Raw genomic sequence first — 27,258 nt, forward strand, 5'->3', positions numbered from 1 at the left:
CCTGCTTTGTTATCGTCCTGCCTTCTGTGCTTTCTGAAATCACAACATACTAAACCAACACAAACAGCTTCTGTTCATAGGTACTCCTTCATGTTCCGTGTGCCTGACTGCCGTAACGCGTCGAAATGACTGTGGGTACGCTACATGTTTTCGGAATGGTCAATTCTTGTTAGGGCGATAGACAACAATACATTTGAAATTGGCATGAAGTTCCACTGCTGGTCACGTGCCTTGAGCAAAGAGGCAACACGCAGGGACATTGGCGGGGAAATGGGCGACGCTGTACAAGGGTGCAAGAATCCGAAGATCCAAAGCTTCAACTGAGACCTGAAAAAGAGAAAAAGTAAAACTAGTACAACATAACTGAGCCCCAGTCTTTCATAAAATGAACTGCAGGTTTAAGAAGAAGGGAGGAACGAAATGTTGTTTGCAACAAAGACAATTTAAGGTGCTGGATCCTTATCGCCATACGCTACCATAAAATACCCCAGAAAGGCCCACTCCATTTGAGAGCCCACTATTAGCATTTCCCAAAATTGGGAATTCTGCAAATTCTACGTTAAGTGCCCGATTTTATCGAACAAGTGCTCATATCAAGATTAACTTAGTCTTCAGTGAAAGTGCGAAGGCACTTCTCTGATATTTTCCGGTAATTAAATATAAGCGAATTTCACAGAAACAAAAAACTTAAAAAATGCAAAACTCCCAATGGTTCTGTAGCAAGCATGGCACTTCACACAAACTGTCTCACTGAATAATGACCACTAAAAATTTCAGTGGACTGATGCAAGTTGTCTCATTGAAGCTAAACAAGAAAAATGGGGGGAAGTTTTATGTGCCAAACCAACAAAGGGCATCTGGCACGCCCCAGCAGAGGACTAGGGATTAATTTCCACCACCTGGGGATCTTTTCGCATGCAACCGAAACCTCGGCTAAACAGTGCCTCCTCCCCAGTAAGCCTCCGTCAGACTGCGGGCACCTCGGCCGGGATTCGAACCCGCCACCTGGGGATCCGTAGGTCGGCACTTTGCCTAGTAGCCACCAATGCGGCTACATTCAAGCTAGAAATATAGTATGCTTTGCTAGCAACTACCGTAAAATCCCGAGAGATGCCCCACCCCCGAAAGATAGCCCACCCCTATTTTCAGTTTGATCTGCTATATTTTTTTTAAACGCTGAAAGCTTGCCCACTCTTAGTAGTAGTAGCGTTGGGATCAATAATGGCCTCGGCGTAAATGTGGCTGGTTCGCTATGGTGGGATATAAGCGAACATTGCTGACTTGGAAGTACAGTCATCTTTGCTTCGTTGCCCCCTGCCTCCATAACAAGCTTGGAAGTGGCACAACCTAAAAATAGCAGTTTTTTTAAAAACTTTTCTTGATTGTACACTGAAAGTTAGCCCACTCCATGTTCTCAGCCGATTTGCTCTTAATGTTGGGTGGGCTCTCTCTCGGGATTTTACGGTAGGTGCAAGTCCCATATTTAAACCTTTCATGAGCAGAACACGTGCACGTCTCTGCAGAAATTACATTTTTGTGCATCAATGTTATAATGCTTAGTTGTTCACAAATTGCAAAAATGTACTTGCTCTAGTTGTCGCGGGGAAGTACATGCAAGGGCTTTATTTGTAAAGAAAGTCGAGCTATTTTAGAGTCAACATGGTGTTATTATCCTCAGTAACGTACATCGTCTGCAGCAATTAGCAAATTTGGAAGTCCTCAGAAGGAGTTGCACGTGAGAAATGTTAACGCAGTGCCTCTTTAAGTTATACCGGACCAGGAAGCAAGCTAGACAGCAACAGAGTAATCTCTCAGATATTAACATTTCACTAAGTGCAGAGACTCGAGAACATGTGGCACACGTATAATGTGTACACAGTGCCCACTTGTCCCATCTTGTCAGCATGAAAAAATTGCCACTAGGGTGCCCAATGAGTTACAAAAACAGCTGCGCATACCAAATGTCACCGTGGCAGTAAAGCTGCCAAAATTGTATTTCCCGGCGACGAAGTGACACCAGCCCAAGAATAAAGCGCTTGCACGTTCAAGGATGCCTATATACAAAGCTGCATTCTAGCTGAATTTTCAAGCGAGCCAAAAAGGGATACAGGTGCAAATGAGACACGTTCTAAAGGAACATGCCCGTTATTGGACGGCTCCACATGCCTCCGGTCACCAACTTAAGTGCACAGAGCACCTCATGAGTTGCGTGCAGCACTGCCAAAGGCAGAGAGGTAAGAAATTGTAGGGCTGTTTTGATGTACGCTAGTGTCAACCCCAAAACTTTGTATACCTTGAAATCGGCATGATTCATTCTCTCTCACCATTAGGAGCTTACAACGTACAAAAAAGAAATCAAGCACAAAAGGAGGCCATCACATACTCTGTTTTGCTTTCCTTCTGCCTTCTCTACATTTCGAGATCACAAAATGTTAAACCAACGTCAACTTTCTCTCCGATTCTTGGATAATGTCACGTGCCGCACATCGGAAAGTCACAAAGCATAAAGCAGACAATGAGGGCGCCACATATTGTGTCATGGCATGCAACTCTTGACGTGGGAGTAGCCACAACTCCAACCGCATGCATTTGTTCCACATTCTTCTATTTCTTGCTTCCACCACCAGATTCAGCTAGTCTTTGGTGCGCATCTGAAGAGGGACGACCTCCCAGTTTCTCTCCTTCACCTGTTTTCTGCTAGGAGGAGTCACCTTCTGCAAACTTAAAAACACTAGCTGGGTGTCATGGCTCAATTAAAAGGGTTCAGCCATATGCATCCATTCATCCTCGTGAACAGGGTTCCAACAAAAACAAGAACAGCCTGGGGAACGATCTGGGCCACAACCGAAATCCACGAAAGTCGAGAGGCGTGCCAATGTTTTTTGAAAAGCTAGAAAAAGACTGCTCCCGCAAACTCACCGAGGTAGTCGTCCATGAGGGTTCCAATGGCAAACTGTGAAGGAAAAAATAAAACAAAAATTAAGAATCACTGTGCTCTACTACTGCAAAATTCCAAATGCAAACCCACTCGCAGTGGAGACATACTATATGAGAAAAGATCAGGTGGGCAATCTTTTACGACATGGCGATGCAAATTAGTGCAAAAACGAGCAACCGACAAGCCGGCACTCACTACAAACTCGCACGTTATGGCCAGCAATGCAGAGAGCAAGTCGTCTTGCTTCTCGCACAGGAGTTGTGGTGACGTCAGAATGATGCCAAGTCCTGATTGGCTTTGATTGAAAGGATAGTGGGTAGACTCCAATGCTAGATACCTTGAGGTCTACCCACTATTTTTTACAATCAGCCAATAAGAGCTCTGTGTTCTGACATCATTGCAAACCCTGTGCAAGAAGCAGACGAACTTGCACTCCGCATAGAGCAGACACAGCAAACTCGCATTCCACAGTATTGCTTCTTGACCTATTGCATGCGATTCCATCGATGTGCGAAGAAAACTTTCCGTGTGGGTAACGTCAATCTTGACATCTGTATGTACAGCCCATGCAGCAGTTGACGCTGTATTTACTATCAATGAGTGCACTTGCATAATAAATTAGCCCCCAGAATAGTGGTCAAAATTTCTAGTTGTTTTTCCCGTACGTTACAAATGGGATCCTAATTTCGGCTCCACGAGCATCGAACTCCATTTGCTTCATCACTAGTTTGTGCGCAGGTTTGGTGAGGTCGCAAGAAGAAGCGAGGGTTCGCCCCGTTTACAGTTCCGCAATTTTGCAATGACATGAAAATCATTTTCCTCAGATGGTTCGATGGTGCCGCAGTTTCCCGATGGGCTGCTAAGCGGGTTACACGTGCAGTTATAAGCTGCAAGTTGTCGAGTGTGCCATTCAATGCAGAAACTACGCCGCTGAAAGACATTTTGGTGTTGACAAAGTTTATGTGTGCTACTGGAGAACTCGGTTCAAAAAGCAAAAGGCTACAAAGAAAACATGTCACTGTCATGCCTTCCAAGGATCAAAGGATGGAAAGTTTCCACGCGTTGAGGAGAAAGTCTTCGGGCATGTCAGGAATCTCGAGAAAGAGGCTTGTGCCGCGCCACATGGGTTGATACAGAATCACACACGAGCCAACATGAGGACACATCGCATCTCGTCACAGGAATTTAGAGCCACTAAAGGCTGCAACTCCCCTTTTACGCAACGAAATGGACCCTGCCTGAGAAGCTGAGCGACGCTGCGTTAGCGGCCGCTTTCTGGCTTCGAGGACAGACTTTCACCAGTTTCTTACGAGGCTCTACGAAGAGAAAAACATTGTCTTCTCTCAGACTGGTAAATGGATCAGATTCCTCTCAACCTCCACAGGCCGAGAAACACGACGGTGGAGGAGAAAGGCAAACATGGCGCGAACATCAAAACAACAAGTGTCGAAAAACGAAGGCTCACCACGATGCCATCGGTAATGACCGACAACCGCAAGCTGCCTCCGTAAATTATCCTCGAAAGGAAGACGCTTCTTAAAGGCAAGTTTCTGATTGGCATCCACATCCACGTTCGAGAAAGAGGGTAGGTGTCAATTGGACTTACGAGCGAGTGAACACAACAGCATGCAGTGGGCGTGGAAGAAGTGATGCGTATCTTCGCAACAAATGATCAACGAAGAAGTCTACAGCGCTGAACAGGAACTTTTGTACATCACCTGTTTTGTTGGGTGCCTCTTAGCAAGAGCTTTGCCACACCGTGTAGGCGCCTGCAAAGTGCGCCTGCTGCCGTAACCTTATCAGTCGCATCTGATTAAATCGAATGGTGCTATATTGAATTATTCCCTTCATTGAACCCTCGTTGAATTTCAGTAAAAATCTACACATTTTTAGCTTTTTATATCGAACGTGATCGGACTTGTAACGAAAATTACATGAGGACGCTTAAGCTTTACCTTCAAGAGTGGAACAAGATAGCTAAATTGCATCAGAATTAATTGGGGGGCTAGTTGGTTGAACATCTAGACGGTGGTTTTGAAAGCGCAAAAGACTGAGAAGAGAAGGAAAGAAAGCGCTCTGTCCTGTCCCCTCCTTCTCTTCTCAGTCTTTTGCGCTTTCAAAACCATCGTCTAGAGATAGCTAAACACATAAACTCCCGCTCGTCCCCAAGCTGTGCAAGTGTGTCTGCGTGAGCTGTACTCCATTACACAATAACTTGGCAAACTGTGGAGGCTGCCAAAGTGCGACGCAATAGGGGTGCCGGAGCAAAGCACGTGATTACACCCCATGGTTGACTCAAGGCCACCGGGGCCTCGTTACCACAACAGCAACAGAGCCCTCCGCGACAAAAACTAGTTCTAGGCTCGTTTCTTTTAACGACAATTGAACTCGCACGATTCCATCCATAACAAGAAGATATGACGAATAAAAAATAAATAATCACAAATTTATGAGTTTCAATTACATTTAAACCATAAAAGTAACACCACATCCATATCCGCTCGATTTATTTTGCCTTCTAGCGCAGTGGCCGTTGGCGATTGCAGCCGTGTAATCGGCTGTTTCCACTTAAAACACTGCACTGTGCTCTGGCATCATCACCCGTCACAGATTTGCGGCTAAACTGAGCTTATGCTTTTCTCAGGAACTGTTCCCAAAGTGCTCACTATTCTAGCAAACAAATATGTTGCTGCGGCGGAAATTCATCCAAAGTTGCTTGGTTTTGGAGCAGACGACTCTTGGCTAGCAGACGACAGCCGGTTCCTTTGGGTCTCGCGCCTCGCATTTGGCGCGGTGACACAAATGCTCCCGTGACGTCGGGGCATCTGCCGTGCTCCGAAGCTCTTATTGGGTCGCGGGGCCCTAGCCTCCACAGTTCGCCAAGTTATCGTGAAACTGAGTATAGTCGCTAGTGTGTCTGGCTCCTGACCAAAGAATCGGGGGTTTAAATCCCGCCTCCGCCTAAAATTTTTCAAATTTCTTTTTCGAAGCTAATGAATTACTTTTTAAACAAAAATCATTTGAGACATACGGCGACCTTTAATTCGCATTACATGTCATGTTGCAATCACTTTCATTCCAAGCACGACGTCACGTTTCCCGAGAGCACTGTGGGTTGTTTAAAATTCCCAAGCGAGCTCATGTGGTTGTGATCTCACGACCCATTCGACCAGTAAAAATTTTTCCGTCCTGCCGACGCCGGGCTTTTTGCAACACGCGCTCCTAAACGCTACTGCGTTAATATATCGAACTCTCCCGTGCCAAACTGCGCGTGCTCCAGGGGCACGGGTGGGCTTTTCCACAATGCGCCGGCGCACAGTGGCGGTGTGGCAGGCACTTGCGACCCTGGAATGCTTCGCCGGCACCATGCATGAATGCCGTCGGCGCGAATATAGAGCCGTCAGAGTCACTGAGGTGTCGCTGGTCCCCACGTCCATGATACACGCACCGGTCGAATCAGTTGGCTCCATCAGCTCCGCCGTGTCCGTGTTGTTCGCTCGTCTCTTCCCGATCGTGATGGCTGCCTGGCCCGAAGTCGGTCGGCTACGCCATGGTTACCATTTCTCAGCCCGAGCAAAGCCGTTGCTTCTGTGACCCTGCTAAGCCGCTACTCCAGTGCCATCAAAGGTGGCAGACTTGCACTCGTCGGCTGTTAAGACACCCCGGACCAGGCCACTACCAGGTACGCGACGAGCTCAAAGAAACAGGCTACACTCACGCAGTTCTTTTTGCCCCAATAAGCAACCATTATCTTTTCGAGAAAGGGTTTTTATCAATGGTGAAGTGCAGACTGCAACAGCTGTGAGTTAGCTCGCGACTGTGCTGGCGGCATTGCTCTTGCGTCTTTTTGCTTCGTTTTGTATGTCGCGTTTTCGGTACATAGAACTATTTTACGATCTTCGTGCTGTTCGTTATAAGCGGGCTTGACCATACCTTCACGATTCTCTTTCTTCCCTTCACTTCCCAGTTATGGAGTGGCCGGCACCGTTTTTAAGGCTGCCAATCTCTGTGAAGACGGCAGCTGGGGGCCCTTTCTCTTCCGTCGCTTCTCGTGCTTGCCAGCTTCAGCGATCATCTCGTGGACAATGTTTCCCCAGAAATTGAAAAAGGTGCGCACCGACATCGCTGTCATTCCAGAGGGTGTCTGACTTGGATGGATGTCGGGCACCCTCAAGTCCCGAAACCTCCCAAAAGGAATCTAATTACTTGGAAAAAGATGTCTGGAGAAGGAAAAAGTCGGAAGACACCTAAGCACTTCTTACGAGTTGTGAATGAGAAAGCATGAATGTCGAATAGAACGCCGCGGAGTGATCCGCGGAGTCTTGTGGCGCGAGTTATGTTTTCGAGGTGTCGCAGAAGCACCGGCAACGATGTGGATGCTAAAGGCGGTGCCATGTTCGTCGGCGGCCAGAACTGCCGACGATGTGGATGATGAAGGCAACGGCATGTTGGTCGGCGGCGAGACAAGCGGAATCCTTCGAGCGCGTGCCAATGTGTCTGTTTTAACCGGCACGGGGCCCGTAGTGGCATGGAGTTGCGGCGGTTAGTTTTATCAGCGCGCTGGCGGCACGGACACGCAGCGCCATCTGGAGGCAATGGTTGAAACTGAGGCGCACAGCGACCAATGGGAGCCTCGACCTTTGGGATCAGGGAAACTAGGTGCCGTTTTCGCACTTCAAACTGATGACGTTGGCACGCTCCATGGGACCAGTCAGTGCTTTCGCATTAAAAGTTGCGGACACGGCAAGTGCAGTTACATGGAGAGGCAATCACTTTCAAGAAGTCCTCAAATTGTGCTCTGAGGATGATGTCTTCCATACAGACGAAACTACATGCTTTTATTAGCTGCTTCCCGACAAAACCGTGCAATTCAAGAGAGTGAAGCGCAAAAATGGCAAGATATCTAAAGTTTCAGTTTCTGTGCTCTACTGTTAAGACGCAATTGGCTCCAAGCAACTTAAAAGGGCCATTGGCCCTTTTAAGGTAAAATTTTGGGCTGGGATAAATGAATTTAGATTGGGCTTTCACGGATAGCATATCGTTTAGTGGGTCAAAAGAAAGAAGGTAGAAAGTCAAAAGCCTGCTTCTCAGCACGAAAATTTGAAAACATAGCCTACTACAGTTGAACCTCTTCATAACAAACACTGATATAGCGAATTATCGGATATAGCGAACTAATCACCAAGCTTGGTTGATCATGCTTTATTTGGATGAGAGTTCTAGTTATATAACGAAACCGAAACCATGAAACCTGACACGCTATCGGTTGTAGGGAAGCAATTCCTGCGTTTCTTGCGTCACAAGATACTATGAAGGTTATTAAAAAGTAGAAAAATACAAATACGCAAAATTCCGGAAGTTTAGATCGCACAATGTGCAAAATGCGCATTTCGGGAGGTAGCGCCACCTATGAACCGAACGAAAAACAACGTTGCGCCGCTGCTGGCCTCTTCGTTAGGCATCAAGAACCAGTGCAGACTAAAGCCAACCGCCAACCACGCCACTCGAAACAGGGCTGCAAATGGCGACGAAGCGAAAAGCTGCCTCTCTGGAGACGAAAGGGAAAATTCTAAGGTTGGTGGACAGTGGTTGGAAGAAGAAAAAAAAAAAACGCATCTTCACGTGGTGAATGATGTTGATTGAGGCGAAGCTCTGGTGGTGCTGATGATACTGATTATATTGTTCATAGGTAGTGCTGATGGTGCTGATTTCTTTTTACTGCTCATAGGTAGTGCTGAGTTCCGCGTTGCGTTTCGACTTCATTATTACTGCTTTATGGTCGGTGAAATGCAAAGCCAGTGGTTCCTCTAGCGGACCAGCTGGGATCCGCTAAAAGCCGTGGGAAGGCATCTCCACCGCTTAAAGTCCACGGTCCATGTCAGAAAGAGAATGTGTTGTATGGATTGTGGTTATATACGCAGTTGAGCATTTGACCGCAGCGCCCTCTCGTCTATAAACGTTGAGCCAGTGCATGCAAAGTTTAACGCGATTATATACGCATTTGACCGCAGCGCCCTGTCCTGTATAGACGTTGAGCGGCTACATGCAACGTTGGAGTGTAGCGTAGTGGTTAAGACGTCTGCCTCGTAAGCAAGCAATCCCGAGTTCGAACCCCCGTGCAGGCGTATGTTTCTTTTTTTAAAAGTGGGCCGATCCCAAAGGCAGTGCAATTGATGTGAGCATGGACGCCGGACGGATGGACAAGGCTAGACCCTAAGGAGCTTTGCCCCTAAAAGACGTCACTACAGACTTCGGACTTGCACCAAGCACGATATCTACCATCCTGAGTGCAAGAAAGAAGATTGAAGTCTGCTATGCAAACACCACCGTCGAAACTGACCGAAAGAGTCTTAGGCCTTGCCTCGACCCAGACAGGAAAGAGGCTCTGTTGTCATGGTTTAAGGACGTAACAGCGCGAAATTTGGCGGTGTCTGGTCAGCTTCTTTAAATGAAAGCAATCTGTCCGGCGTGTCTGTTAGGGAATGATGATTTCTGTGCAAGCAGCGGTTGGCTCCAGCGCGGTGGCTCGAGGTGAAGAGGTACAAGCCCAAAATCACATCTTCAAGTAAATGGAATAATAGATCCAGCTAACGTCGTTTATTGTGTTTCAAATTGATATCCTCATGCTCCAACCTATTTTTTTAACGCTGCTTAGTGACAGGTGAGGATCTCGTGGTCCGCAACAGCGCGTTTTTTATATATCTTAGTGCTGTGCACGTTCTTTTACCGGCTCGATTGCAAGAACATTTGCGTCAATTTTTGTGCGTACTTTTATAACCTCTCGATGCTAGTTCGTTATAACGAGGTTCGACTGTATTTCATACTCTCCTTCCCTCGAAAGCCCTCCACTTTTTCACTGCGACACATCCACGGTACCCAAAGAATGTCACCTGGCCCCAAAGGACATCACATGAAACCCTTCCTCACTATATTCCCTTCATCCCTAAACTGACAGTGCGGTGGGAGCTACGTGCTTGCCAAACCAATCAGCCGCCTCTCTTTCATTACCTGGCCCTATTCTCTGCTCGTGGGTATGTGCGAGGGAGCGTGATCATATAGCAAAAGATGCGGTTGGTGCAACGAGCACGTAACTTCCACAGCCACAGGCGATAAAAGGGGAAAGCAACTTCTGTACGCATTTTGAGCGACAGTCTAATCTTCTGGGGGGAGAATGGTGACGTCCGGGTACACAAACGACGGTCCCAGCAAGAGGGGAGTTGCTCCTCTCCCTCCTCTTGAACAGTTTAATAATGCTGCGTGATTTGTGAGTTGAGGAGGAAAGCTAAGAAGGAAGAAGTGGAAAAATCGTTTCATGGCCCCTTTATGCCTTTGGCGATCGGAATGTTTGCAAAATCCCGCTGCACAAAGAACATAGCACATTTATTTGAATGTAAGTCAACCTTCCTTTTTGTGGAAATGATGTCAAAAATTGTCAGAAAGACCTATAATCGTGAACAGGAAGTTTCAACCAACATTCGTGACCAACTTTTGGGACCCTACTGAGTGCACAGAGCTATCAGTCACCGAGCTCCGTGTCGTCGTAGCGCCGCACTGCTTCTCGTTTCAGAAAGCTTTTGGTGCACGAAAACAACCGAAACAGCAGCAGCCGGAGGCCCGCTGTGGCCATTGCTCGCTGCATCCCTTGGGCATCAGATTTTGCCGACACAGCATGCGACACGCAACGCACTTGCTGCTCACGCCGCGTTGCTCGCGTCCTTGTATGTGATCTTTCGTCGCCTTGCCCGTCTCCACCTTTGTTCCTTTCTTGTTGTCACGGTGTCAGTGAACGAAGCTGACGTAGATTCCGACAACAATGACTTGTCCGGAAGTTCTGACAATGATTAAGTTATTGGCATCGCGCTGTGGTTTAGCTGAGAGTGCTGTAAATAAAAATTTCTTTTTTTCTTCTGTCCAAACTTTTTTCTGTTCTTTAAAAAAAAAAAAATCAACCTAGTAAGTTCAAAAAAATTTTTTTTCTTCTCGGCGAATTTAATACATTTGCATCGACCTATATTTTTCGTCAGCTCATATTTGAGTAAATACGGTAGTCTCGGTGCCACACGATTACCGAGCCAAGAAACGAGCCTGAATGACATGAGGGCTATTTTCCGAGTACCCTTTCGGGTGGACGGTCAGATGCGGAAAGACGGGGGAGACTTCTCCAACCATCGACAACCGCTCGGCTCGTACAGTCGACGTCCGTCTCACAAATGTGCGCCTAAAGTTCTTGCCCCCTAAAACGGACTTTTCCCGCTCTAGCCTTTAGATCGAGGCATCATTGAGAGCATAAAAGCGCACTCTTGGAAGCGCCTCGTTCGGCGGCCGCCGATTAATCTTCGATTAAAGTGGCCGACTGAAGCGGTCGATTGAAATCGACCGTCAGAGTCCGACAGGCCACGGAGATGCTCGCTGGGGCACGGTGGAGCGTCACGCCAACGTGGAAACGTTGGCGTGACGCTTCTGAAAACGCCAGTCCAACCAGAAGATGGTGATCATCCAGACAAAAGCAACAGATGCAAAGTCATGGAGGAGCTCGTCGTGGACACCTCGGTGGAGTTCGAGGATTATGAGCAGTGCAATGAGACAACGTGGATGTCGGCGGAGTTGACAACCGACCACGATCTGAACAACGTCCGTGAAAAGGAAAACTGCAGCGTCGAGGACAATGACGAAGGCGCAGAAGCAGTGTTCGCAGATGGACAGGAAGAATCCATCTCCGCGTCCAATGTCCTGAGTGCCATCGGCAAGTTGCACATATTCCTTGGTAGCTGAACATATGTGACCGATGCACTTCACAAAGACATTTATGACATACAATAATTTATCCTGCACCCACCAAAAAGAGATTACAGATTTTATCAAATAAAGTTGCAGCGTCCCTCCCGTGTAATGCTTTTTGATTGGAGATGACAGAGTTCCATCCCGTTGTAAAAGCAGGTTATCCTTTCCAATCATTTTTATTACAAGTGCTGATGTCAGTTTTTCACGAGGGTGATATTTCAGAATAACGAACAAGTTTTGGTAGTCCCGTGAAATTCGTTATAGTATCAAGATTTGACTGTATTTTCACGTTTTTCTCATCGTACCCACAACTATTTACCTGCCACGTGACCACTCGTTGCTCCGCTTAAAACGTTTACTTAGGATGTTGTGAGGCGGACTTCCGAAACAAAACTTTGTCACAAGGTCCTAAGATATGTCTGCCATCTATAATCTGTACCTAAGCGTGAGCTCGAGAGATTCCCTCGTTGTCACTTGAAGCAGGCGAATCACTTACAATGTCGGATGCATCAACCCTGGTTCCGACAATCTTCAGCCGTATCTCGTCGTCCTGCTGGATGATGACATCCTGGGAAAGAACGAGCAAGGTTAGAAGTTGCGTGTCAGCAGCTTTCTTCGATAAAAAAATAAAAAGGACCATGTAGTTATTTTTCAATGTGGTGCAGCACAGGAATGCCCACTCTAGCTTTTATACAGAAGATACAGTATGGATCAAAGGTTTTCTCAGACATGCATGACATACAAATGGTTCTCGTTGACAGTTTCCAAGAAATGGACAAATTTCGTCAGGGTTGCTGAAATTGCTGTGAGGGGCCAGCGTAACCCCAAGCAGTATGCAAGCATTCTCTTGACTCCCGCATCATCCTCAGTTTGAGACTGCAAAACTATGTAGCCACTCAATTCCCTCGGGGGACTAAAATGCTTCTAATTATATGGAAAGGGGAAAAAAGTACAGTAGAACTTCATTGATACATTCCAGATTTCTATGTTTTCCCAGCTTTTACGTTCAAAACCGCCGGTACCGCCGAGCTCTCAGCCCTTGGGGATTTTCACATTTTTTACTATGAGGTTCTACTGTATGTGCAGAAAAGCAACTCGAGAGGGTAAGAAACCACTTCAGCTGTACCCGTTAAAGCAGCTGCTAGCCAAGAAATAAGAGAAATGAGGAACTAGAAACTGGTCACCAGTCGTTATTGCTTTAGGCTTGAAAGTGGACTGCAGGCGTGCCATTTACACAATGTCACGGATGGAACTGGGCAAAGCAGCTTTGGAGCAATCTTGGGAGCAGAAAAAACTGCGGTTTGGAGCAGGCTGGGAGCAGCAAGAACGAGGTCTGGGAGCAAGTTGGGAGCAGCATACGAGTTTTAAGAACGTTAAACTAGAGGCTAAATGTCACCTGGTTTTCAAAACTAAAGAAAATATGGCAAGCGGGTAAAGGGGTGTCCAAACAGGACACTACAAAACGCACGACTCCAACAAATCGTGAAAATTGAAGCGGACGCTTCTATTTTTACGATTTGTCGGAGTCGTGAAAATGTTTGCAGGAGTCGTGAAACTTTTTACGATCACGACTGCTCTCCTCTTCAGATTGACGTCACACGCCACCTGCGTCTGGCTCACCTCGCCAACGCCCTCGCGTACCGCCGTCGCCTCGGCTCGAAGGCCAAGGAGGTCCGGCTTCGGGTGGCTTTGGGACATTCCTGCGTCCAAGGGTGCGTTTCGCCCACGTCGGATCAGCTTTCTTTGTCGAGATTCACTTTCGTCGTGATGGCGTCCGATGCGGTTCCGTATTGCGAGCGGAGGCCTTGAGCGATTGACCGACAGCCAACAAAGCGTGTGAGTGGCTCTCCGGACCCACGTGATAAGCAGAGCAAGGCCGCCGTGGAGGAAGCAAGGGGGACATTTGACGGGGGGAAGTTTCCCCCCGGGAAGAATTGACGGAGGGAAATTTGCCCCCGACGGCCGGAAGCGGAGCGCGGCACGATTTGCCAGAGTCGTGAGTTTTGTAGCATCCTGTTTGGACAGGCTTAACTCCATGTGAGCCTAACGGTACTTTCAATGAACTTTTTAGTTGCAAATAATTTTCACAAAATTTGGAGCAAATTACACAAACCATATGAAGCAAAACTGCACATGACAGTGTGACAGATGACAAAAGCAACTTGCAAAGAGGTAAATATAAACAGGTACAATTAGCCTTCATTGCTCAGCATTGACTAGTAAGGTGTACCGAAAAATAAAACGCAGGCACAAAAATGTTTTTCATTTTTCAGTGACTAGAATAAGATAATAAATGTCCTCGCACATATAAATCTATCGGGGCTTCGTCAATTGATCACGGCTACACTTCGTTTTTTTCGAGAATCTGAGTGAATTTTGGATAGTAGTCTCCGCTAACAGCACTTGCCAGACTCAATCTTCTCCGTCTTTTTTTTTTTTTTTTTTTTTTGAGACTCGGTTTACTTAATGATTGCGCATGCTCAAGCATAGTCCGCAAACAGATGATGCCCCGTTCAAGTTGTTGCTCGTCTTCCTGAAGACAAGCAAGACAAGTACTTGCTTCCCTCGCATCACTGTTCTTCCTGTTCTGTCTCTCGTTGTCTTGCTTTTCGACCTCTAGCCTTTCTGCGTAAACTTTACGAGACTTTTTCACAGCTTGCAGTAGAAGTCTGCTGTCAAAGGCACTTTCGTGCCATCCCTGCCAAATCGCTAGAGGTAGCTCTTGACTTCGGGCATACCGTATTGAAAGCGCAATCCCAATCTGACAGCTCGTATCTTGCTCCGTCATACGCCCCACTGCTCGCTCGCCTTTGTTCCCAAGTTTTCTGCGTGGGGCCGCGGGGCGGGCCAACACGGGCAGCAAGATTGCAATAGTCACAAGTTTGCTTCACTATTTAGATCTTCAGATGAAGTGACTCCAGGCCTTCAGAAAAGCACGGCGAGCAAGCAGCAATGGCAGCTAACATTGGCGGAAGCAACCTTCAGATACAGATCTTCAAATTCGGATCCACTGGCGTCCCACTTGGGCCGGAAGTTCCGGCGTCAATGTGGCCAACAGAAACTGCGAGACAGCTCATTTCGATGAGGCTCGTTTATAATTTCAGTCTGGGCGCACCTTGGCACAATTTCGTTCTTATTTATACTTTTGTATCAGTGTGGCACATGAAAACTCATTAGGCGCACAGTGGCACAACTGGCACGGCAGTTCCACCCTTGCAATGTTTAATCTGGAAATAACTTGAGTTCGCTTTTGACTTGGTGCCACATTTGTTCCCAGTGCCACACTTCGACACAGCGCCCAAACCCCACCATTTACAAACCGTCACTAAGCCCTGTTAAGAATGGAACCTTCGGCGACCTTCTTCCGAGTTTCAACGCTGCGGAAACGAGTCAAGACGAGTCCGGGACCGTCGCCCGCTTGTCGGGGCCTGCGCGAAACGAGTCCCGACGAGTCCGGGACCGTCGCCTGCGTGACGGGGCCTGCGGCAACAAGTCTCAACGCGCCCGTGACGTTAGCGGGACGTGTGTGTGTGCGTGGTGGTTGGTGCGCTCGGGAAAGGGAGAGAGGCATGGCCTAACTGCGGAGAACTTTGGCTACGTCGCACTGGACGGCGGACTTTGCTGCGTCGCACTTGACGGCGGGTTGCTGCATCGCACTGGCTGCCCTGGCGGGGAGTGAGGGAGAAACGGACCCTATATAAGGCGGAGCGCGAGGCTGCTCCGGTGTGTTCTCTCGGATTTGACGACTGTATCGCTACCATGTAATTAAACCGTTCGTTACGTTACCAATTCTCCCACCTCCACTGGACCCCTGGGTTCTTCACTTCGGGGAATGGACGTCGTCTCGAGCCAGGAAGCTTCCGGACGTGCGGCCTAAACCCCGCCTCGAACAGCCCGTAGATTTTATGTATAACATTGATCGAAATTTCGGATGCCATAAAGCTTATTACTCAATATTTCGGACATAATTTGCTTGATTTCCTCAGTTTACAGCCACAAAACAGCCCCCGCGATAGCGCCGCGAGCTTAGTCGCTGCCATTTTGGTTGTTTTGATTTTGCACTCTACCCTCGATACCACGTCCTACGCAAAAAACAAGCTGGGTCGAGGCTATAGTCGGGTTTTCCGGTTCCGCTATAGCCAACATGGCCGCCATCTGCGCAGTCTTATGGTTCTTCCAGTTCTTCTTGTGGTCCGTGTTTTTCGAGTGTGACCGCAAGAAGGGCGGCCGTCTGCCACCCTTCTGGTCTTTGAGTGCGAAAGTTTTTCGCCAATAGGCTTACTTAGTATTGAGGTGAGTTTGGTGGACTAAACGGTGTCACCAAATAGCGCCAAATGGAGCCAACTTCAACGTCACTGTCTTTGCCAACAAAGGCACCGACAAAGCGCAGCACCGTGATCAAACAGATCAACAGACAAGTGAAAAGTGAACAATATAAAGGGGAAGTTGCACGAGAACTTAAAAAGGACATCAAGAGAGTGGAAAGTGGCCAAGAGGCAGCGGAATATGCGCAGAAATCTGACATTTTGGCTGAAATCAATTTTTCGGGCTGCTTGATTATTCGGACATTTCTGGGGTTCCCTCCGAGTCCGAACAATCGTTCGGCGACTGTATTAGTACTCCATCTGACCCGAGTGAAATGCACCAAAGTGTTGATGTCGTATTCACACTGAGAGGCACTCTCAGTGCAGTGCATTAATACAACAGTCACGCTGGATTTATTCCTGTCATTAGTAACCAAAACTATGAATAGAGCAGCTTTAGGTTCACAAGTGTTTGCTGTACGCCGCAGAAGAGCAAACGCAGAGTGCCGTGACGGATGAAAAGACTCACCTCATCTTGGGTTCTGTAGCACGGTGGATTGGAATTGGGGTCAAACTGCATGTCCGATGGAATAGACTGGAAAGATGTGCACACTGAATCACTCTACAGAAAAGAAAATAATTACGAGGCAAACATTAAGATAAGAAAAAAAAGAGAGGGTCAATAGACTCCTGGTTTAGTATGGCCTATTATTTATTTATTTCACATACTAGCAGGCCTATGGAGGACTATAATAGGTCAAGGTTATTCATCAATATACAATACAACAACAGATCAGCAATATTAAAGCGGTCTATTACACTGCATAAAAATATAACACAGCTGAAGTTTGTTATCAATGATACCAGTACCACAAAACACACAACCAATATGTCATGACCCAAGAAGCCCAATACAGTGAAGCGTCATTGTAGGAATCGCTACACGCGCAAAACAAATTAAATGACTGACAAGAAACAACAGTCTCGGAGAGTCGATTCCAAAAGCTGATGGGAAAAATTCATACATAAAACAATTTTTCGGGCATTGGTACTGGTGAAGTGTGTGCCTACGCTCTTTTCTAGATGTTCTTGACTCATGCAATGTTAGATGGTGACTTTTGTTCATTAAAAGCATATAATTCTGTCTCATAAACAAAAAGTTCAGTCTTTTGTTCTTTTGTCAATATTTAAGTAAGGCGAGGTTTGCTCTGGAATACAATTCTGTAGGGAAATCCAATTTCCCCAACTTGGAAAAATAAAACGCAGAGCCAGCCACTGCACTCTCTCCAAGTTTAGCACGTCATACTTTGTGCGGAGATCCAAAATTTCTGCAGCGTACTACAGTAGTGGTTGCACCAACGATTTATAAGCTGTTAGTTTGATACCAATAGAACTTTCTTTCAAGGTTTGTCGCAGGAACCACAATATTGAATTGGTCTTTTTAATGATGGAATTGGGATCCCCAAAGAAGGTCGTGCATCCTGAAACACGGGTCAGTGGTTCATCGTCTATATTGTACTGGAAATGTAGAGCCTCGATTTTATCGGGGATGGTCATAAACACACAGTCTTTTACTTATTAATTTATTGATCCAACATATGGGGCCAAAAATTATTGGTTGTCTGTTTATCGATTCAGCTCTGGAAAGTTTGATAGCTGCCGTCGAGTCCTACGACTATATCAAGGAGCTCGCCGCCGATCTATCGAGAGGAGTGGAGATAACAAGGCAGTAGCGCTCGACATACTACATTGAAACATGTTGGGCACTTGTTGAACACGAGCGCTGCATCAGTGCTCTTCGAGGACTCGTGTTCAGTCAGTGAAGAGACAAGCCCCGGCCAAACTCTGATGTAGCTCTTATCGAGAGAGGAGTAGGGGAGTCAAGAAGAAAAAAATCGCCTGGCTTAGACATTGCATTAAACACCACAAAGGAGCGATGGCACTTGACAAGGTTTCTGCTGAGCGGCGTTTTCTGTTGGAATAACGTGAAACGTGGCAAAGGAACTATGAATGAATAAAGAACTTCCCTTTATCTTCGTTCATCCCCCGATACGATGCCGTGCAATGTCCGACAAGAGTTGCGTCGATTGCGCGATTGGCGGTATCCGTACCTGTGACGAGCGAGGTCGCGGCGGGTTCCCGGGTGTTTATTGCGCTGTGGAAATCAGAGTTTGCCATGTCCACGATCTGCACGTGTGACATTGATTCTGGTGACTTGAGAGCTTGTGGTGAGTTTTTACGTGTTTGTCGCACTGTGAAACGAAAGTCTGTTGCATCTGCAACTTGCGGTACCGGTTCCCACGATACGTGATTTCGTAGAGATTAAACATGTTTAACGCACCGTGGAACACAAATCTGCCATACCCGCAATCCGCGGTATCAGTTCCCATGTCACGTGGCTGATAGCGAATGCCCCTACCAGTTTTTTATCGCTCATTTTTGACATTATTCGGCAGTCGCTCCATTCACCATTTATCCCTTCACCACGGACAAGCACATTATCCAAATTTTACGGCAAGCGTAATTAATCGTAATTCACGAGATTTACCCAGCGGCGCGGTGAATCTGCAGCCTGAGTCTCTGCACGGCACCACAGGGAGGAGGTGAATGGGAGCGCAAGCAGCTCGACTAAGCATGACTCAGGGGAGCCTGCAGTAGCAGGGAACTGCCGGCACGCACAGTGGGCTCCCGAACAACCAAGCGCCCCGCGCCATCTCACAACGTCACATGGTGGATCGCAGCACATCAACGGGTAGCGCAGCAGGTCTACAATGTTATGATTGAGCTGCTCGGATAAAGGAGACAGTTTGTGTGCCGTTCTCAGGGCACTACGACTGCCGCACGAATAAGTTGAAGTGGGAAGAGTTTCACTCACGTGTCTCGAAATGAAGCAGGACAGGGGGCCGATCTCGGTGAACAGGCCAACCTGCATTGGAGTAGAGGGAGCGGGCAAGGGACGTCAACACACCGGCGCAGCATTGAATGCAGGATGAATTGTACGTGCACCACAAACACCCAACTCTCATCCTCTGGGAATAGGGTGACCATAATCCTCGAGGCAAAAAACGGGGCGCTCAGGTTGGGGAAGGGGGGGTAGATAGAAAGCGAAATAAAAATTGTGCCACTACCCTAATGTCCTGTTCGAGATGCCCCGCCCCCCTTTTTAGCATAACTTGCAATTTTTTTCAGAAACACCAAAAGATAGCCCACTTTCAGTAATAGTGGGGCTCTGGCCAATGGTGACCTCGGCAAAAACGGTGTTACTTAACTACGGCACAAGATAAGCGAATATTGCTGACTGGAAAGGATAGGTGTCTTTGGTTCACTGCCCTCTCCTGCGATCACGTTCCAAGGGTCACAAAATCTAAAACTAGAATTTTTCCAATTTTTTTTTTTTTTTTTGGGGGCACACTGAAAGTTAGGTTATTCCTCATTTCCTTCCGATTTGCTATAAATTTTATGTGGGCTATCTCCCGGGATATTACAGTAGTAATTTGAGCGTAGAAACGCATATTGTTCCAATGTCAGACGGGTGAGTTTCGTGGCCAGTTTTACACACTGTTTCATTGTTGCCAAGTAGTACTACAAGCAAAGTCTGGCAGAGTAAGTGGCAGATGTAACAGCTCAAAATTGTGCTGAATGGGAAGCAACATTTACATTGTACATTTATTTTTTACAAAATTATGCCTCTAAGGATTAATTATTCTTTCGGTTTTCTTCCATTCGCTTGGTACTACATAATGCAACTGCACGTTCCCGCGAAAACGCGACGTGAGGCTTTTTCGAGGCAAAATGACGGCACTATGTAAATGAACCTCTAAAATGGGACTGTCCTGCCCAAAATGGGACGCCTGGTTACCCTGTCTAGGAAAAAAACCTTGAAAGCAGAGCTACCAGCGATAGTTGGTATCTGCCTTCGGCGGGTATAGCTTGCCCGGTTTCCCGAAAAATCCAGTCTGCTTCGGGCAATCTACTGGTATTTTTTAACCTATTTGTATAATCTATTATACTTGTTACTTCCATGTGGGTGCTCACACGATTTCGAGTTAAAGGCCGACAAGCAACGAGAAAGAAAAGAGAGCGAGAGGGAATGGAGACAAGAAAACTGGGAACCGGCTTTTTGCCCAGCTAAAGACGACTCTGTAGGTCGGCCTTTCAGCTAACATAATAATTTAAATTTTGTTTAATTTTTCTTGCTCCACTTTTGTGTGCGTGCCCCTGGTGCAGCATAGAACATAGCACTGTGACACCGACCATGCAATCAAATAGGAACATAAGTGCAAGCATAAATAAGAAGCAGGTCAAAGAGCAGAGGAAAAGGCCAAACAAAGACCATTTCTTCTCTCCATTTCCATCCTCTTTCCAAACTTTCTTTTCCATAGATTGCAGCTCAAGATAGACTGGCTTTGGCACTGCAGTACATACATGTTAATGAGGAGTACCGATAACTGTGTAGCTGAGACATGAACCGTTGGCATGGTGTCCTCATAAGAAGTACCAACACTGGTCATGACGTTTGGTTGGTGCCACCCACATGTCCATGTAAATGTAGAGCTCTTTCCTAATGCATGGCCTGATCGGCACACACTGTGTTAATGTTCCAGCTGATGCAGCTTCTAGTGTGCTAAAAACACGGCAATGTTCGGCAGCTAGTGCCAATAAACTCAATATTAGCTCTCATGACTGTCAAAATCGCTCTTTAATTTCCCGTGGAAGAGTAAGGCCGGATGTTATGCACGGAAGCATATTATTGAGCAGTGAACAATGGACTTGAATCAGCATGATCTCACCTTCCGAAGAAAGCAGAAAATACCAGGCCCCACTGCTGAACTTAACCTAAAAGAACCCTGTCACGATTTTACAGCTTTGGCTGGGGAGCAATTAAAATAAAACCTCGCACAAAATAATTCCCAACAACTCCAAATGTCTTTCTTGTTGGCCCATTTTGCCCCCCAAATTAGCAATTGTGTAAATGTGATGTCGCCGTGGGTGGAGAAAAAAAGGATCCTTCGAGAAACCAAGAAAGGAGAAATAGTCTCGATCGATTATTCACGGAGTTGGGCGTCGGGAAGGTGGAGCGAGAGAGCTGCTACAAAGGTTTGAGCGTTTGTTTGAAACGTTGTTTGGCCACATACCCCGAGCATGTATTGAACATGAGGGTTGTGTCAACGTTCGGCATGGACTTGGCTCAGCTCCTACTGAAAACAAATACTATGTCAACGTTCGGCAAACAGTCGTTTCCAATCATACGCTTCGAGCCCGAGAAAGGCAACTGCCAATGTCACCTGATGTGTCTTTGAAAACGGTGCATTGCTACACACGAGACGTCCCCTCAACAAACTAGCAATCACTAAGGATGAAAGGGCTGTCTAATTTTCATCACCGGCAACTGTTTCGCAGCCGCTTTTAATGAAAAAAGCAGACCCAACCGTGGCTTCGCAACTCGCAAATGGTGTAACAGACTGCATCATGGCGCCTCTTGCAATGAACCAGTGCAGTACCTCAGTTTGTGACGCGTCTCGTGCAGCCACACCACTCACCTTGTTGACCTGGGTGACGACGGCGTCCAAGACTTCTCCCTTGAAGGGCCGGAACACGATGGCCGTGTACCGGACAGGGTACACCACAAAGCCCCTTCCCGGCTGGATGAGGCCCGCTCCAATGTTGTCGATCGTCATCACCGCCACCACAAACCCGTACCTGCGGCACAGTCAAACACGCAAGGCACTGAAACAAGTTTGCCTACTATCCCACACGGTCGAGTAGACCGTGTGTTTACGATTCCCCGACTGTTAAACGTTCCAACATTTGTTGGCGACAAGGAAGTTTCGGTTCCGCCTACAGCGTGGAGTCAAAAGGCGACCCAGGTCTGCCCTCGCAACAGCAATTACGGCAAGTGAGAACACTGAAACGTAATTACAGATGCTTCAATCGACTGCATTCCCACGACTTCGGACTGCTGCAGCTTCAGGCGTACTCCAAAGCTGCAGTTCGACCAACACAAGCTCTCGCATCAGACTAGTAGGTCAACGCTCACGCTCCTACAATCGTGAAACACGAGCCCTCCCGAGTATTAAACGCTTGCGCCGAACGTTAGGCCCCCTTCAGATTCAGATGGGGCATACCTCCCCGAGAATCTCGAGTCGCGGAAGAGTCGTCAGTTCCCACAACATGAGCTATCGTCATCGACTGGGGTCGAAGCCCGTGACTCAGTTGCGGCGACTCAGGAATATCCGAGGCAACAGTGCGAAATCTGCAATGCTTCTCCGACTCCTTTTGTTTAGCGCCCTATTCCACCCATGCATCGAAAGTGATCCAAAAGTGGCAACAGATGACGTCAGAGAAGCCGGAGTGTCACGCTGTCGGATGTCGCGATCCTGGTGGCCGAGCAAAAGGTTCTGGAAAAAGTATGACTGAACAAGTGTCGCTGGCGTCAGGGCGTCCCAACTTTTGACTGCAGAGGCACCTGTGGACTGCCAAGCTGGTGAGTGACCTGCAGTGGAACGGGCGTCTGCCACACCCCAACCACTGCTGCGACGCCGCCAGGATCGCAACTGGCAACAGCGGGACACTTTTATGACATCGCCGGGTAGAAATGGAGGGACCACTTTTTGCAATGTGGTAAACAGACCAGTTGGATACACATGCCAAGCACCGCAGTCGCGGCTAAGTGGCATCCGTTAGTATCTACAACACTATTTACAGACATAAAACCATGTTGCAACAGAGCAAGCTTGCGTCAAAATAGCGAAAAACAAAAATTACATTTTCAATAATGATGATGACGAAACATAGCCAATAGACCCTTTTACAAATTCAGCGCCATCTACCGGAACGGTTGCAAAGCTTGGCAGGTGGGCGTGGCGCGGTGTGCGTCCGCCAGAAGCATGTATGGTCGCATCGGCGCTTGCTCAACGTGCGCTACACCACTCCCACCACTGCGGCCACAGAAGGTGTTGCGCGGCTGATACTTCGCCACACGCTGCTTCTGCGATGCCTTTTCATTGCCGTGTGCCGCTGTGTAAGCAAAAAGGACTCAAGGATGCCTCTGGCTCGCGGTTGGGCGGTGCGCTCGCGGTTGGGCGGTGCGCTCACGGTTGGGCGGTGCACGCACACGACCGCTGCGGCAATCAAAATGGAAGAGATCCCGCCAGATTAGTAGCATGGAATGATATCAGCCGTCTCGTGCTGCTTCTCAAGCGCTAGCGTGACGAAAGGGAGCATGCACCTGCACCCTTTTCTTTTTGTAAACAGAAGCGATGTTGCTGGGCTTGGGGTATCGAGATAATGTTAACATTCGGCCATTTCGTGTGACCTCTCGCGAATTTGTATACTTTTTTCTTTACGGGTATCTTTTGTTCGCCATCCCATCCGACCCCACTCTCCGAAAAAAATGGATTGTTGCGATAAAACATGACGAAGGCAAGCACTTCTCCATTACGAAGTACACTAAGATTTGTTCAGGACACTTTCGAGAAGGTGACTACATTCCGAACGTCGTTACCTCAGACAGGAAGCAGTGCCGAGCATCTTCGCTTTCAACGTCGCGAAAAGGCCGCCCAGAAAGGAACCACGAGTACGACAGGCGCCGCCGTCAACGCCGAAGTTTTTCGCCGCTGATGCCGGAGTGACGAATGACGCAATCGCCGAACCGAGCAGTCAAGACGCGGTGAGCGAACCCGCTAGTGAAGAGGCAAGCTACGCATTCGTTGATCTGACCAGTGGACACGCGGCACCTGGGGCGTCGAGCCAGAACAATGCAAGCGGCGAAATCGTCACTGTCAACGCTATGGAAGACTTCACCGCTGACTTCATGTGCCACGCAGTCGCAACTGAAGACAGCGTAGTGAACGATTGTAACATTGACGACGGCATTAATGCTGCCACAGGCACAGTCCTCGACCGGGCTGAAAGTCTGAAATGGCGACAAACGTCTGGCCCACGAGACTGTTAGACTGCCAGCAGCAGCAGAGCTCGTACTCGCGATGCCGTACATGCTCATGGCAGCGTTGGCGGCGTCTCCCTCGTACAATGTGGCCAGCCGCACTTTTGAGCACCGTCAAGGTGACGGTGATGATAGCTATTGAAGTGGCCAGACTGAATTTCGGAAAGGGTCTATTGACATTCAGCAGTTGCCGCGTGTGAATGCGGGAGCCCCATGTACCAGCCGTCGCAACCTCGAGATGTTGGGAAAGACCTCGTGGTGCTCTGAGTGTACCAGCGGCAAATGGAGCTCGAAAGGAAAAGCTGTTGGGAAGGAGATCCAACCGTTGCACCCCTAGTGGCTAAATTGAGAACTACACTGATGGGGACGGGGACAATAACAGCACAGAGGATTTGTGCACGTTCTGACGCGCACTCGGTCCTTGTAGCATTGGCGTTTGGCCGAAGTTCGCGTTCAATCAGTGAAGCTGAACACAAACGCAGCACTCGTGAATTTTCACTTCACCTTTCTCGACTGAGCGCAGGGAAAGAGTTGGGCACGAGTTGTGCCCAATCTCTGCCCTCGATCAATCGAGAAAGATGAAGTAAAGAATCCTGTGTACATGCCTTGTGTTGATGAGCATAAACTCTGGGGAAAACAAGCTGCACATAGTGTCTTCTATAGTTTTATGCCCTTGCCAATTCTCCTTTCCACCCAGACCTGTACATAACGGGTTACGAGCAACTGGTTACTTGTAATCAATTAATTTTTTTGTAACTTTTTTTGCTTCGATTACTAATTTTTTCTGTGGTAATTCTGCTTTAATTCAATTACTATTTTTCTTACAAGTAATTAAGTATATGTTTCTGAAAGAGCTGAAATTGTTGAGTCGAAATTTTTTGCATGAAAAATCGCTCTCTCTGCCTGTGGGCCTTAAACCTTTTAGCCTTAAACAACTAAAGAAAAGATACCAAGATACCAGAAGGATTAGAATGTTAACGCGCTCAGCGACATTTTGACTGTCGAGAGTGCCTAGTTTTTTGTGTAAGGGTTGCTACGATCCGCTCCGGAGAATCCGTCTACAAGCGATCTTTTCAGCTTTCTACTGTTCCCTCCTGGAATGCTTTCAACAGGCGGTCACAACAGTGAAGCGCTTCGCTTCCTAAAGGACTCGAAAGCGCCCGTCAATGCAGTGCACAACCACGAACTGGCAGGCAAAGTGTTTGTGTGCTATAACACGCACTTCCCTCAAGCGCATCCGTCGAGAGGGGCTTCAGCATCGTGGCAGATATCTTCACCAGGAAACGTTGGAAAATAAGCGACGAGAACTTCAAACGACAACTGCTTTTGAAGCTTAACAAGGTGTGAATGACAAAAAGACAAAAAAATGTAACCACTTTGAACATAGGTATACATTTTTCATTTCGTATTAAAAAGTTTAAAAAAGTAATGTGAAAAGTAATCAAGTATGAATGAAACGTACAGCGCTAACAGACGGGACAGAAGAGAGAAGAGACACAATGGACTGTCAGTGCCTCGTTTCCTGTACACGGGTTGTTTGGTGGTTTCACTCCATTGGCAGGACACGGGATAAGAACCTCCAAGCTTTTAAGTCAGCGACGATTGTATGTCTTCTCTCTTCTGTCCCGTTTGTTTGCACCGTAAGTTCTAATCATCATGTCTTACAAATATGCCCACACTTCCATTTTAATCGATTACTTTTTGGTAATTTTTATAGTTACTTTTGTGATGCAGTAATTGATTACTGTAATCAGTTACGTTTTTCAATTGAGTAATTGTAATCGGGTATATTTTTTCAGTAACGCGTACAGGAGTGTTTTCACGTGACGATGAACTGCAGAGGATACTACAAACCATACCAACCAATTCAGCACTATAAACGTATCACGTAACTACGTGACAATACGTTGCTGCGCGCCTCCCGAAGGTCACGTGACACTCCCACGGCATTGAATTGGTTTCAATGACCGATAGCGTCATCTGCGGTCCATTGTAATATGAAACGGAGCATAGCTTGTCGTCGCTAAGCCACTACAGCCCATGCACAGGCTCGCAGGGGTGTCCTCGCACGTTCGCTCAGAACGAACGGACACGCGCAGATCCTGGTCGTAGTCGTAAAGCGGTTCTACTTTAATTCGAGTAAACTAATGATTTCTATCGGTAAGGGAAAAGTGTGTTTAGCTGTGGTATGGATCGATAGGTTCGACGGCTCGAGTCAAGACCGAAAAACATACTTCCCGGTGCAGGTGCCTTCCACTTCGGCGTAGAGCTTCTGCTTCACCGTCTCTTCCAACTGGGGCCCGAAGTACCTCGGGTGAAGTAAGATCTCGTGATCTAGGGATATCTGAAATGAATGCAAGCATCATTAGACACGGGTGAGAGCAGAACTTCAGAAGCGACGGTGTGAAGAATGACAGCGACAAGCGAGTCTTGCTGATCCGCGGTGGGTGCCCTCGACGGCCATCTGACGCAAAAACTGACCAACAAGCACGAAAATATGTTGGGTTTTCGTTAGTCCTCGGTTAAGGCAGAAAAATAGATACTTACGTGATAAAACATTTTGTGAAACTAAGATAAAACACGATAACACCAAGCCAGAAATCCCAAAGACGCAGCCGGATTCGTGGTAGTGTCGACGGCGATTGTGTTTCCATGGGCAAAGAGCTCTTTACCAGTGTTGCCAGAAGGGAAGCGCGTCCCGCTACATTTGGGAAATTTTGCTTTTCGCCTTTTTTGTCTAAAACATATTTTCACATGTTAACGGAATGCAGCAGATTTGTAGTACAATGTAGTACAGTACCGCAAATGCCGCAAAGCATTTTAAAGTGCGGATGGTGTGCAGATTGCCAATTTGGGGCAATAATTAATTTAATAGTTAGTCTGAATGCAAACTGGCTTTGCATTCAGTTGCTCACATGTTATTATTTTTTTTTTTTTTTTAGCATTTAGGGCAAAACAAGTTATAGTCGGTTACAAGTCAAGAAGGTAGGAGAAGCTCCTCCCACAAGTGTGATGCGCCCGTTTCAAATCCCTCCGCAGTCGAAAGAAGAGTTCACTGGAAACGCTCCTTGTTCCGCTTCAATAGATTCCAACTTGTCTCCGATCCCACTTTTTAAGAAAGCGACCTTTGTATTCATCGTAGAGGGAACCGAGCCCCTGAAAGCAGCCTTTGTATCCATCGGGGGGGAAGCTAATCCCCGAAAGTCGCATTTGTTTCCGTCGGTGGGGCAGAACTCTAATCTCCCTCTCGAGGCTTCCACAGTGCTAAGTCAGATTCGAAAAATAAAGCA

At 47.4% G+C, this 27,258-nt stretch overlaps 1 protein-coding gene across 1 annotated transcript; it reads right to left on the reverse strand.

Annotated features, from left to right (window-relative positions):
* LOC8028521 (DNA-directed RNA polymerase II subunit RPB7) lies at positions 1-26,603 on the reverse strand. Its single transcript, XM_040211001.3, has 8 exons — positions 26,516-26,603; positions 26,203-26,312; positions 21,564-21,723; positions 18,899-18,949; positions 16,553-16,618; positions 12,216-12,287; positions 2,920-2,953; positions 1-327 (listed from the first exon to the last, which is right to left on the reverse strand). The coding sequence occupies exons 1-8, from the start codon at positions 26,525-26,527 to the stop codon at positions 317-319; spliced, it is 516 nt and encodes a 171-aa protein (XP_040066935.1). The 5' UTR covers positions 26,528-26,603; the 3' UTR covers positions 1-316.
* Between the last annotated feature and the right edge of the window lie 655 nt (positions 26,604-27,258).

Source organism: Ixodes scapularis, unplaced genomic scaffold (assembly GCF_016920785.2).
Source record: "Ixodes scapularis isolate PalLabHiFi unplaced genomic scaffold, ASM1692078v2 PGA_scaffold10__122_contigs__length_95168666, whole genome shotgun sequence".
NCBI lineage: Eukaryota > Metazoa > Arthropoda > Arachnida > Ixodida > Ixodidae > Ixodes > Ixodes scapularis.